General features: G+C 48.3%; 4 protein-coding genes across 4 annotated transcripts; all 4 read right to left on the bottom strand.

Annotated features, from left to right (window-relative positions):
- Nucleotides 1–73: 73 nt before the first annotated feature.
- Nucleotides 74–2,123, bottom strand: BDV27DRAFT_120295 (major facilitator superfamily domain-containing protein). The gene is made up of 5 exons (XM_032065070.1): nt 1,704–2,123; nt 1,478–1,646; nt 1,271–1,424; nt 763–1,214; nt 74–712 (listed from the first exon to the last, which is right to left on the bottom strand). The coding sequence occupies exons 1-5, from the start codon at nt 1,890–1,892 to the stop codon at nt 96–98; spliced, it is 1,581 nt and encodes a 526-aa protein (XP_031932947.1). The 5' UTR covers nt 1,893–2,123; the 3' UTR covers nt 74–95.
- A 362-nt stretch (nt 2,124–2,485) lies between these two features.
- Nucleotides 2,486–7,974, bottom strand: BDV27DRAFT_152739 (ankyrin repeat protein; the record flags this gene model as incomplete). Its single annotated transcript, XM_032071633.1, has 6 exons — nt 2,486–3,477; nt 3,533–4,524; nt 4,580–6,314; nt 6,371–6,692; nt 6,748–6,990; nt 7,045–7,974. The coding sequence occupies 6 exons, from the start codon at nt 7,972–7,974 to the stop codon at nt 2,486–2,488; spliced, it is 5,214 nt and encodes a 1,737-aa protein (XP_031932946.1).
- Nucleotides 7,975–8,012: 38 nt separating this feature from the next.
- On the bottom strand, nt 8,013–10,074 carry BDV27DRAFT_120292 (serine hydrolase domain-containing protein). The gene is made up of 3 exons (XM_032065069.1): nt 9,879–10,074; nt 8,842–9,707; nt 8,013–8,788 (listed from the first exon to the last, which is right to left on the bottom strand). Exons 1-3 carry the CDS (start codon nt 10,005–10,007, stop codon nt 8,542–8,544), a joined length of 1,242 nt encoding a protein of 413 aa, XP_031932945.1. The 5' UTR covers nt 10,008–10,074; the 3' UTR covers nt 8,013–8,541.
- Nucleotides 10,075–10,238: 164 nt separating this feature from the next.
- Nucleotides 10,239–12,439, bottom strand: BDV27DRAFT_109461 (uncharacterized protein). The gene is made up of 2 exons (XM_032064490.1): nt 11,835–12,439; nt 10,239–11,783 (listed from the first exon to the last, which is right to left on the bottom strand). Exons 1-2 carry the CDS (start codon nt 12,269–12,271, stop codon nt 10,406–10,408), a joined length of 1,815 nt encoding a protein of 604 aa, XP_031932944.1. The 5' UTR covers nt 12,272–12,439; the 3' UTR covers nt 10,239–10,405.
- Nucleotides 12,440–13,728: the final 1,289 nt, after the last annotated feature.

Genomic DNA, 13,728 nt, shown 5'->3' with positions numbered 1-13,728 from the left:
TGTACATATGTAAGAAATTAAAGTTGTGGAAGTGTGTGTTGACCCAGAAATATGCATCGTGTAATTTCATCATCGTCATCATGACCGCCTATATCCTACAACGTATACCTGAACAGAGGTGACTTGTCACCCATGTTCAACAACTGCTCCTCCGTATATTTCTCCTTTACCTCCGACTCAGACATCTTCGATCTGTTCTTGTTCTCCCACCAGAACGAAGCTTCCAATATCAACGCAAGAATCAGTGCTGAGCCTCCAAACGCAATGGACAACCCAAAGCCGGTGTAATACTTCGGCTTCTCGTCGTCCATATACATATAGCTTCCGATGATACCACCAATATTACCGACGCAAATATTGAACGCCACACCAATTGCCCGCCGATTGGACGGAGTCAAATTGTTAGAGGTCCAAGACGTGGTGGCTGGATGGACAGGGTAAAGACCAATCATAGCCAGAATGACAGCGAAGAAGCTAGGACCGACATTTTCCTCCAACTTGCCATCGAATGAGATGATAATGCCGTATCCGACCGTCAGCAGTGTAAGGGGAATCACGACAAACGGCATTCGCCAATAAAACCGATCCGAGAGGCTGGAGAAGCACACGGCAGATATGGCACCGGCGACGTAGGGAGGAACAGTCATTAGTTGGGCGTTGGTGCTGCTGAAACCCATAGCTTCAGTTATACTAGGAAGGGTAAATTTATTGCCTGGTCTTTCGTTAGCATGCTGGTCAGTCGGAACGCTAAAGGAAACATACCGTATGAACAAGCGGACTGGCATAGCAAAATATATGCCAGGCAATACATTCGCCAATTCGTCATCACCGAAAGGAAATCCTTCCACCGGGACCGTTGCTGCTGGTCGTGCTCCTCGTCTTTGAACTGTCCTCCTTCCTTGATGAATTTTTGTAGCTCGAGGAAGCGAATTTCGTCTGGTTCTAACCATCGACCAGATAGAGAAGGTGAGTCAATAAGCAACCAGAAACAGGCCACGCCCAGCACCACAGTAACTAAGCCCTCAAGGATGAAGATCCACCGCCAGCCTGCGTACCCACCAACACCGTCCATCTTCGCGATAGCCGCCGCAAGCAGCCCTGAGAACGCGCCAGACAGAGCACTAGCACAATAGAAATAGGCAAGGCGAGTGGACAATTCCTTTGGCATGTACCACTGGGTACAGAGGTAGACCGCTCCGGGAAAGAAACCTGCCCTGGTTGAAGTCAGCCAAATAATCTGGTTTAACATTTTAAAAGGCCGCAAGCATACTCGAAAACACCAAGAAGAACACGGGTCACCATCAATCCGGCAAAGTTCTTTACAACCCCGGTCAATGTCATGATAATTCCCCAAGAAACGATTAAAATTCCCAAATACACAGACGGCCGAGAAAAGGTTTTGAGCAGCATGTTACTAGGTACCTCTGTCTCTCGTTAGATCGACCGTCTCCAACGAGAACCTACAGATTGAACTCACCAAGGAGGACATATGGGACAAAGAATATGCTCAATATGATGTTCCATTGAATGCCGTCGAGGTTCAGATCGTCCATCATGCCTTCAATCTTTGCATTTCCGATGTTTGCTCTATCGAGATGCGATATAAGATATAACACTGCTAGCATCGGCACGAGACGGATATCAACCTGGACAGTTGGATTAGCATCAAGGGGTTCATGATAACGTGTAGGGAGGATACCCACCTTGCGGCGAATTGTCTTCCTCCGCTCCTCGGGGTAATTGAGATAAAAGTCTTCATCCTCCGGGTCTAATCCCAAGACCCGGAAATTCTCAATAGTGACAATTGCGGGAACTTGCTCCTGGTGCTTAGGATCAGGAATCTTATCATCTTGAAGGTCCAACGAGTGTCCCATTTGCTTTGCAACCGACATGTTGACTAGAGACCTAGTAGACACCTACTAAATGAGTAACATGGGTTTTTTGGCAGTTCAGCCCTTGCTGGAGGGAGAGTGAACCTCGAATATATAGATCATCATGCTTTTCCGCCATGGCATCTCCACCCTGAGTCGAAGCTCATGTCGTTCCAGTCTAACCCCGCGCATTGGCGCATGATAGATGCATACTATGTCGGCTGCCAAGAAAGCTAAGAAAGTACTCCGAACATACACAGGAACAAGTCTGGGGAAATGGAGGAGAAGCGGCAGAGGAATCCGGGGGAGGTGCCACCTTCCGCTAAGCCCCATCCACGTGAGGTGGCGGAAATGCAGACTAGGCCAGCGGAAAAGTATCCGCCCCCCGCAATTGGAAGCTACATATCCTAGCTCTAGACTTATTTTTTTCGCGGCTAGCGGGGTCAGGGATTCTCTCGCTTGTTGAATGACACTAATTGTATTCTAGAGAGTTTAAACAGGTTCTATTGGTCGCTCTCACACAAACAAATGCCGAAGTTATATCCCGCTTTCCACCTGCAACAAAATAGATAATATAAGATTAAACCTTCACGCACTTTTCCCTGAGCAGCATCTCAAGTTTCCATGACGTCGGTCAGCTCGTCCTCTCGGTCAGACCGACCATACCATCTCGCTACTTGATCCGTTTCTGTAAACCCTTGGCCCTCACGTTGTCCCCATCGACTGGACTTCTGTACGGCAAGTCGCTTTGCCACCTCATTCGCTTCATTTAAGGTGACTAGCTTCCGCTTTTCCGGGCGGCCGCTAGCCCTTTCACGGCATACGTCGCGTAAGCTCTTCTCCGATGGGCATGAGTCAGGAAGGAAGGACTCTGGGTCCACATCAACCATGTTTGCATCCGTTATCCAGCGGCCATTCCAAGATCGATCGCGAGCTCGAAAGCTAGGTGGGTCCGAGGTTGCTCTAAGTGTCCAAGCGTCCTCTTCTAGCTCTAGCGGTGTGCTTCCGGTGGCATTCTCACGATAGAGTAAGTCAGGACGACGGTCCAACATCAGCTCGAGAATCGGGACGAGTTCATGTTTTACTGCGTAGTGCACAGGTGTATTACCTGTGCCATCAAGCAGTTCCAAGTGTTTCTGTTCTGCACTCTCGGCAAACTCAAGGAAAATGCGTGCAATATCAATCAGCCTATCTGCGTCGGATCCATCAAAATAGGCATGATGCATCCAGCGGGCAAATGGGGTGACAGATCCCGGTTCATCTGATGAGCGTTCCACTAGTAAGGAAGGAACCAATCGAGGATCAAGCAAGCTAAGGAGTCTCTCGATATTGCCTGGCTTTCCTGAAGTGTCGCCATCAATCCCACACAGCAGCAGATGTATGAGGTTGTTACCTCTGCTATCCCGAACTGTCTGGCTCGCACCTGCTTTGATAAGAATATCGGCATAATCTGCTCTATTTAAAGAGTACGCAAGGGCTAATGGCGTGTATCTTCCTGCGGACCTAGTCTCCAGGCACTCCGGAACCTCCCGAACAAGATACTCGACAAGCTGTCGGGACTCCAACGTCGGCGTAGAAAGGATGGCGCAATGCAAGACCAGATTGTCTGTTGCAACACATGTTAGCATTCGGATATATAGATATATAGAAGGCGTACGTACTCTTTGCATTTAGCCAGCTCATTAGAGACTTTTCAATGCCACTGGTTGACTTTGCAAGGAGCTTCAGCCTATGGTCCTGCCCATGGGTCCTGGAGAACTCGACATAATGCCTGCTTGGAGCAGTGCTCATGTACCATTCAGTGCTCTTCAGACTACCCAGCACGGCGGAAACAAGTAAGGGCGAGCTTTTATTGGTGTGATGGCGCAGTTGTCCGCGCCCAGCAGCTGCCCAGTCTGCTCTCTTCTTTCCATGAATAGAGAGCCCCTGATAGTATTCTGGCTTTTCATGCACCTGGACGCCACTTTCGTGAACAAGAGCATCTAGTGGGAGGTCCGCTCCTGTTCTCCTGATAAGTTCTTCAAGGCAGCGGAGTCGACCCTCTGCTATAGCTAGATGAACCGTTTTATTCGGCACTCCAAAAGCGGTGAACTTAGAACTGGTGTCTCTAGAAGTCAATTCTTCTCCCATGTCAAGTAAGAAGACAAGCAACTCGACATTGTCCATCCAAACGGCATACTCGAGGAGATCAGATGGCTTTCCAAAGGGGCTCTCGCAACATTTAGCCTTGACATCAGGACTGGTGAACCATTTGGACTTTGGGCAATACCACTTTAGTACCTCAAGTGGAGTAATATGACACTCCACCTGCGTGGCCACCTCACCTATGTCATCTATGGTGAACTTGTCATCAACTATCTCGCTGTAAATGCGAACATTGCCACTATCCTGCATATCTTCATCACTGCAATCACTGCCTATCTCAAACCTCTCGTGGCCACTGGGCTCCTCTTCTTTATACTGTGCTTGAACAATATCCAAGATTGCTTTCGCCACATCCAAGTGACCCCGAAGTGCTGCGATTGAAAAGGGCGAGAGTCTGTTAGAGTCTGTTATAGCCATTCGCAACGGAGGCTGTTGATTTCCCTCGCCCCACATGGCCAGAGTTAGAGACTTAATGGTGTCTAAGTCACCACGCCAGGCTGCCTCAAAGCTTTAAGATGTTAGTTGTCAATCAATGCCAAGGAACAGGTCTCTAGAACACTCACAGTTTGATATATCCATCCTTCTTTTCATCCGTGAGATCAGATATATTGAATGTAAATTCCAGCTCGAAAGGGTCATCACAGTCCCTGTTTGGTGATGATGACCCATCCTCATCATCCGGTGCTTTGAAATCGGGAAACAATTCCTTGAACGTCTTGGCACCTTTCTCGGACAGGGCAGTTTCTAGTTTCTCGAATTGTTCAACTAGGTCCCGTATCGCGTGGAGTTTCGACTCCACCCCTTTCCTATTCTCAGAATCGCTGACTTCCTGTTCATATACTTTCAGACGTTTCTGGTATGATTTCTTTGCCTTGCCCAATTCCCGCTCCGCTGTCCACAATTGATATGTGTTGGCTTCAAAATCCTTAAGGTAGAAGGAATCAGGCTCAAGCGCCCGTGGCGGAGTTAAGTCAACAACTTCTCCTTGGTATTGTTGCAATTCCTTGATCTTATCACGGACACAATCCAGGAGCGATTTACCGTGGAGACTGTCTCGCACGTAGTCATCATCTTCAACTTTATATCCATCTGGTGATAATGTGTTCGGGTCAACGCCGCGAGCCACTAGCTCTTGAGCGATCTCTGGTAATTCTTTCTGAACAGCTAGGATAACGGGCTGGGTAAAATTGTGTCTGAAAATTTCACGATTCCTTTCTGATGAATTTGTACGTATGCCGTCCAGTACCTGACCAGATTTCACAAACTTCCCAAAGTCGATCGAAGGTTCGGCGCCAGCTTGGAGAAGCTTCAACGCACCGATTGGGTTCTTTGCATTGATTGCGGTCATGAATGCGGAGTAGGCATCAGGGTTCCAGGAATATCCGACAAAGGCGAGATGGTTGATAGCTTTCAGTGTGACTGGTTCGTTCTGCTCGAGGAAGACATCAATAAGGTCGTCATATGTTGAAGCAGCAATATAATGTAAGGGCGTGTTGTATTTGAGGTCAGCCTGGGCCGGCGAAGCACCCAACTGAAGAAGCTTCTTGGTCATCGCTTTAGCCTTTTCTAGAGGGAGTTGAAGCGTGAGTACCAGTGTTAGAATTGCACCTCTTGAGCTATTGCTATGGCTGTTCAGCAACTTTATTGGGAGCAACACGTCAGCTCCAAAGGACGCAACGAGTTCTTCTACCACGTCGACGTGGCCGTTGAGTATGCCAAGGTGTAAAGGAGATGTATGGCTGTCCCAGGACACGGCATTTATATCATAGATATCCGGTTCTTGCGCATTCTCATCTTCGGGTAGACTCTCCGCGCTAGTGGCATCGTCACCTTCTTTCTGGACTTTGACAAATGATCCAGAGGTATATGAGGTTGCGTCTGCTTCCATGCTAACTGTTTCGATGTCATCTGGCTCGCTTTGCGCTTCATCGGCACCATGTTGACTATTTTGGGCTTCTTTTGCTTTGCGAAGCTCCTGCCTTTTATCCTCCTCGGCTTCATTTTCTTCGCTTTTGTGTAGCAGTATTCTAATAATCTCAGCACTTCCTCTAGCAGCTGCGATATGTAAAGCAGTCCTGCCATCTGCCAAGCGAGAGATTAATCTCGCCCCGTGATCGACAAGGTATTGTACAATATCTGGTGTAGAAGCCATACAAGCCAGATGCAACGGGGTGCGTCCCGTATAGTCGCGACTGTTCGGATCCCTTTCTTCTTGAGAAAGCCATTCCTTGACAGCAGCGAGATCATGGTCGACTATGGCCTGGCATAGGTGCTCGGTATTACCCACATAAGCCATTTCTGCTTTGCCGATTAGTAAACGTCACAACAGTTCAACAGAAACATGGAACACAAACCTGTCCAGTCGGTCTCCGTAATAGGGTTAAAGCTGCCAATTTCCTGGCGCCCTGGATCATCTTTGATGAATGAGATATCTCCAGAGATATAGTTTTTGCTTTCTTTCTCTGCGACTTCCTTTTCCTCCGGAGTCACAGGTTCAGGGCAATAACCACAGCAGTCGTAGATCACATCCTCCACGTTACCAAAAAATGCAGGATGCCGATGCAGATTGACGTCCCTGTCCTTTGGTTTGTTCCATTCTGCATTGAGCAGTAAGTCCTTCGTATAGACCAGCCGCTCAATCCTCTTAGCATGGAACTTCGGCCCGTAGGGAATCGTCTTGGAGTGGAGTCAGCACAAGTAGCTCTGTATAATGGGGAAAGGTATAAAATACCATAGTATGATAGTCTGAATATTCATCGCCCTCCATCCATTCAGGAGTTTCATCTTCCCACTCACTTTTAATGTTACCATTCAGTGACCCGAGGCTTCGCATCTGCTGTTGTCGAGCCGGACGGCCGCGCTCCTCTCGTCTCTGCTCTAGATAGGCATCCCTATCGGATGACTTCGGCAACCTTTCTAAAACTAGAAGACGCGCTAGACCAACAGTCCTTGAAAAGCTCCTCTCAAAGATCGTCTAGAAGCATGTTAGACAGAGACGCTCCCACGCTTGGGAAAGGGGGAGCCTTACTGGATCGACACGACACCGCTCTAGCTGTGGACAGAATATTTCAAAGCCTCGGTGTGAGTATTTAGAAAGGCGATTCTCATAAGATGGCGAGCGTCTAGTGAGATCGATCGTATTCGTCTGGGTGATATAGGCAGCAAGAGCACGTGGTGAAGCATAAACTTGCTTACCATCGAAAGCGGCACAGGAACAGTCAACGTCGAACCCGGTCAGGATCTCCGAGATAGACTTGTATATACGAAGGACAATCTGTACGTGGCGTGTGGGGTATTGTGAGACAATAGTAATTGTGTTCTTGGTTCGTATGGTTGTCGTCTCATAAAGAATGGCGTTTTTGATCTTGTCTTCAATCTGTTTTATCTTTTCAATTGCTGCTTCTTCGGTCAAGCCGTACAAGAAGAGGTCGACGTCAGAAGCAGGTGCGTACTTGTCATGGTAGAACTGTCGTAAGGCACGCTTTGAGCCACGGTGCTCTTCCGGGACTGGCATCAGGCACGTCACCACGGCACTTCCGGCGACGACGACATTGCTCCAATCCATGTCACTCAAAGATCCTTCCGAGAAGATGTTGAAATTATTCCGGAAGTCCTCCAAGCTCGACACCACCGCAGGATCGCCATAGGCCCTACGAGATTCTGCCTTCAGGGGCATGACATATTTTTCGTGAAGGTCAGGTGATTCTGAGGATGGATCTCGAGGCCGACTTGGAACAATGGTCTTCTCAGTCGTGTCATAAAGTGGTACGATATTGAGGTGATTGTCCCTCAGCGCTGGATGCGACGGCTCCTGAGCAAACAGCTTACGAACGACCGCTTCATACTCATTGTACGGCTTAATAAGCTGACCAATTGGGGTATCCTGATTATTGTTGATCCAGCCAATAAAGTCCTGGTGCTTTGCTGGCAATGATGGAAGAGAATGCATCGCTGTCATGATGTTTGCTGTTGGAGCTCAAAACTCGATCCCGATTATATCAAAGATATATGAAAGATATAATATTCAATTTGACCACAGGTTTGCAGCACCTGAAATTAAGAAAGGGAGAAAGGAAAAAATTATCTTAACACATCCATCTCCACCAGCAGCTCAAAGCTTCTTTAAATCAAATTTCCAAAACAACTTGAGTTTACCCCCTTGGCGGCAGAATCGGTACCGCTCTCCAGGCATACGGTCCCACTACTCGTCTAAATCTAGGCACTGCTAGGCAGGATAAGACAACCTATTGGGGAGTGCTTGCCGATCACCCAGGCTCTCGGTTAGATGTCTGGCGCCAGCGCTGTGATCAGCTCCCCACTCTTGACGCCACCAATATAATCTCGATCTGATTCCCACAGGTAGAGAGGTATCACCGTATCAGACTCGTAAATTCGTAATGGAGACATCACTAATTATCCACAGCGGCCAAACCAAATTTTCTGCCCCCCTAATGCTGGCTCTAACTCTATCCCAAGGTTCCGTGCCGCCCCAGCTGAGTCGAGATAGAATTCAGCCCGGAGACACTCAGACATAGTGGCTGTACACATTCTCGCCACGAAAAATTCCCCGGCTGTATGTTCCAAATGGATGGTCATCGCTTCCACTCGATCGCTTAGGTCCGCCTTTAGGTGTCCATCTTTGAGCCTCAATGGAATGATGCCATAACCTGGATGGCTGTAGATTCCAGCATACGCATGCAATGGGAGGGAGTGAGGAAGTAACTTGGCAGACAGAGAAGGGAATAATCGTGTCTTCGTCTCGTAGATGCTCTCTGATCTTTTTTCCGTGACTTCGGTCATCCTCATCGTCATTCTTTCGATAAACTCTGCCCGCTCACTGCCCGATACTCCCAGTAACGTATCGATGAGGTATAGGTATAACTCCAGCTGCGCGTTCCTAGCCCTTTGAGTATTCCCCATTATCGCAAACCCAAACTGCTTCTCAGCTATGAAGCCCACCATTATCCCAAATCCAGCCCAGCTCCCACTATGCCAGTATAGACTTTGACCCCGATAAGTGTCCACAAACCAGCCTAGAGCGTACAAGTGGAATGGTGCAGGTGGATATACAGTATCCTTATCGTCTCTGGTGACTATGGTCCGGGGATAAATGAGGGATGCATGTCCTTCTGGCGATATTGGTGCTTTTTTGTATATCATGGCTCGCAACCATTCTGCATAATCGAGAACGTTGCTGACCATGGCTCCTGCTCCAGTCGTGGGTGCATAATTCATATGTGGCTCGGCCACATAGCAGCCCTTTTCTGGAACCCACGTGTAACCTTGGACCAACTTTCGACTAGTTAATGGACATTTTTTGACATCCTGGACAGAAAAGTACGTATCTTTCATGTTGAGTGGGCTCCAGATACGCTCTCGTAGAAACTCGCCCAGCGACTCGCCTGTGATCTGCTCCAAAACATGAGACACTACCATAAACATATGGTTGCAATAGTCGAACGTCGTTCGGGGTGGATATGCTAGCGGAAGGTGTCTGAGTTTCCGGACCGCTTCGCGCAACGTTTCGTCTGGATGTGCGCCTGTCATCGCAAATACATGGCCTGGCAAGCCAGACCGATGCGACAGAGCATCTTCTAGTGTAGTATTCATTGTGGCATAGTCGTCGGCTAAAACAAAGTCATCTCGAATCAAGGATGCTATTGGCGTATCCCATCTAAGCGGCGAGGGTGTCTGTTTTTTGTCATCCACCACCATGGATAGCGCAGCAGCAGTGAAGGCTTTGGTTGTGCTGCACGTGGTGAACAGAGAATCAACGGTCATCTTTTTGCCTGGAAATTCTGCAATGCCGTAGGCCTAGGTCACTAAGTACAAGTTCATGGGGTCGCTTCATCATTCACGTACTTTCGCATAAGTGCTCGAGCCGTGAACCACAGAGATTGTAATGCCGGGCACCTTCCACTTCTCTAACTGCCTCTGTACTAGGGAGTCAAACTCCAGTGTAAAGGGAGAGCGATATTGTCGTATAGTCATGATGGTACGTAGAACCGCGGGTTAAGTGGTACTGCTTTTCCTGTGCAGAGAAGTGGACAGATGTGGGATTTGGGTAAACGGCACACGGATACATAATCCGTCTAGGTATAGCGCACCACTAGGCGGCTACATTTTTCGCTTATCTGCGGGGGTATTATTGTTTCTATAGGTAGTACGTAGATACCACAGGCAGGGACTGAAACTAGAAACTATGGTTGGCACGGAAATAAGCACTAACAGCATTAGCTTGGTATTCACAATCATTTCATATGACTTCTTTGTATAGCACATCTTCTTCAATTGCTATTCTGCAGGTAGCAGGCCACATTCATGCTTCTAGATCATTTTCTAATGGTTTATCAGACAAGTCCACACCATACACCACAGCGATCAAACCCTCAAATGCCCGTTCCCTCTCTCCGTCGACGACCTTGGCCCCAAACGCTCTTCAACGCTCGTTTCAGATCATCTCTACGTCCGCTGTAGGATGCTTTTAAGTCCCCTTGACCAATATCAAGCTCTATCGTTTTGAAGAGAGTCTCATCAAGAGTGTCAACTTGTGTATCCCACCCTGTACTTGCCCTTAACGACCCTGAAAACTCCCTGGACGCCCGTGGTTTAGCAGGTCTGGAGTTGTTCAAGCGCAGAAGTAACTCATCGAGGCCGTCCCGTAGTTGTCCCTGGTCTTCCATAATTTCAGATAGAACACCTACTGAGTTCAGCTTTTCCGCCGTAGTGGAATGAGTGGAGAAAACTGCGTTGCGTACAAAAGCGCTCTTCCACTTCGAACTAGCATTCCTAGCTTGTTTAATTGTCGCTTCAGTAAATGTCAAGGTCGCTGCCCTGAGGCTAATCCTGACATCACAAGCCAGCGCTAAATCGACACCGCCACCGAAAGCGTGACCATTTACGCATGCGACTGTCGTTTTAGGTGAATGCTTCATCAATTCCAGTAAGGCCGCAAGATAATTTGCCCGGGGATTTCTTGAAGCGCCCTGAGCAATGAATGGCATACTCTTTCCACTTTCAACTCCCATGCAGAAGTATCCTCCGGTTGCGGTGATGATAATATTCAGGAGGGAAGGGTCCTTGTTGCAACTTGCGATGATAGCAATAAGGTCCGCGACCATCTTTTGCGTCAACGTGTTGCCCCTTTTTGGTCGATTGAGTACAATCTTAAAGTTGCCGCCCGAGCGATATGTCAGTACCCTGCCCTTGGTGTCCACTGGGGCCCAAGAAGTTACTGCCTTGGTCGGTGTGTGTTCGGTATGGCGCGGTGGCGACACCAGTCCATGTGTATTCGCGAGCGCTATTCCAGCCCGACTTGCATTCTCCCTTGACAGTCTTGAGGATATCCACAAGCCAGTTTCGACCAACTTCAGCATATCAAGGCCAGTGTCAATACCCGCATTGTGAAACATATAAACTAGGTCTTCTGTGGCAACATTCCCCTTGGCGCCTGGTGCATAAGGGCAACCCCCCAGGCCACTGATACTGCTATCAAACACACGAAGCCCACAGTTATATGCTTCCCAAGTGTTGGCTACCCCTTGACCGTAGGTATCGTGGAAATGGCCCGCCAACAGATCGAGAGAGATGCCATGTTCCTCCAGATACGTCAAAAGACTTCTTACTTTATCAGGGCAGCCGACACCCAGTGTATCTCCAAGGCTAACCTCGTAGCATCCCATCTCGAGCAGCTCCCTCACGCAGTGAAGCACCGCGGGTGGCGCCGTTGGGCCGTCAAAGGGGTCGGAGAAAATACATGACACATATCTTCGCAAATGTCAGCCACGTCTACCCATGCATCTAGTGACACAAACTTACCCCCTGACAGCCAGCCCACAGCTGGTAGCCTTCTCTGCAATATTCCTCGCTCTTTCTAAGCCCTCCTCCACGGTGCAGTTGATGTTGGCCTTACTAAACCCTTCTGTGGCGCTGATAAAGACCGCAACCTCCCTTATGTCGTATTCGAGTGCTATATCCAGACCCTTCATATTAGGGACTAATACTGGAAGACGGATATTAGGTTCCTTTTGCAGCGACTTGATATCTTCCATGCGCAGCACATCTCGACAATCTGATAACTGTGGAACCGCTCGAGGAGAGACTACCGACGTCAACTCGATGGTCCGCAGACCCGTTCCGCGGAGTCTTCGAATCAACTCGATTTTCACTGACGTTGGCACATGGTCTTTGATATTTTGTAGGCCGTCCCGCGGTCCTACTTCCACAATATGCACGGCGCCTCTAGGGTCTTTCATTGCGGGTGCGGCATCGGGCGCAACTAGGGAACGAATGGGGCCGTGAGTGTCGTGAAACTCAAGCGGCGTATCATTTCGTAACAATTGCCTCGCAAAATAAAATTCAGAAATTTTTCCTTCAGGGCGTGAAGATAATACTTATACTGGATGTCAGCATTCGGCAGTGCGGATGTTCTGGCCCGAAAAAATGTCCCCGCAAGCAGGTGGATGACGACATACCGGGCGCCTTACCCCGTATTATCCTAGTCTGTCATCACGCCTCGGAGTGGCGGATCAATTGAATGTCACCCTGCAATCGCCGAGGCTCGAGGCTACCGAACGTTCTAGTCTTTGTCTCTACCACAGTTCACTCTCTCTGACTGTGCTGACTCTGACTCTGACGATGCGTTTTTCTGGCAGAACTTATCAACGGTTTGTCAACAAATGAAACGCTGTCTTATACCCACCATCCTGTTGAATGTAACATTTAGGAATCTTTGGGTTTAAGGATCGGGTTTCGGGGTGAAGTACCCGTGACCATTCTCGTTTCCCGTGGTTATCGCATTGAATGAAATGACCTTTTAAGGTTCTCCTTTTGGATTCCCCTCCGGGATACATCATACTAAGCTTGTCCGACGGCTGATGTAGTTGATATATTTCTTTTTCGCTCCGATCACGACAAATCCTAGATCTTAGCATTCCATTGGCAACCTTACCTACTGTATCTTGCACGAATAATTTCGTCACCAGGTCACCTGCATTCATACAATACCACTAGACACTATTGTCATAGACCGTACGATGTAAGCATCCCCAACACCGAAAAGGGGGTGATGCAAGATATTGCCAGCGACCAGGATCTGCAGCGCAATCGATATACCCTTGTACCATATGTAAGAAACGATGCACGCTCGCCAGGGAAAATCCCTATGAACAGCTCGCCTTATATTGACCTGCCACCACAGGATCAACGCCCATCAGGTTACATTCCATGCTGGTCAGTTCCTCGCACGGCTGTCATTATCAACAAAAATTCAAGGTACTGCGAACGAAAGATGTCGCTGTCGACTCGGAAACATTTACCTTAGTACGGACGATAGAAGTTGTTAGCATACATCTTAGCTACTAGTAAGGCAGTGGAGATGTTGGATCTTGAGATACTTTAGCCAAGAGACGATCATGTCATTTGAATCCCTGAATAGCCTGTCGATAGGGGAGTTGATGATCGCGCCAGTAGGAAGACATAAGCAATAAGAAGCCGTCGCTACTGTAAGATATTCTACAAGGTTAGCTTACGTCGCGTATACATGAATGCTAGAGCGGATTGGATACTAACGTACATAGCGAAGACTAGCTTCAGATATGTTTAGAACCATCTGACGGAGGCCATGAGTTGTAGGTTATTCTTACACTGATAGCTATCTGTGTTGCTTTGTTTTCTCGGTTTGGTGGAAGGTATAGTACTTTGAAATGGTTGG

Source organism: Aspergillus caelatus (assembly GCF_009193585.1).
Source record: "Aspergillus caelatus strain CBS 763.97 unplaced genomic scaffold BDV27scaffold_8, whole genome shotgun sequence".
NCBI lineage: Eukaryota > Fungi > Ascomycota > Eurotiomycetes > Eurotiales > Aspergillaceae > Aspergillus > Aspergillus caelatus.
Note: the sequence above shows the minus strand (reverse complement) of the source record. Positions and strands in the feature narration are given on the sequence as shown.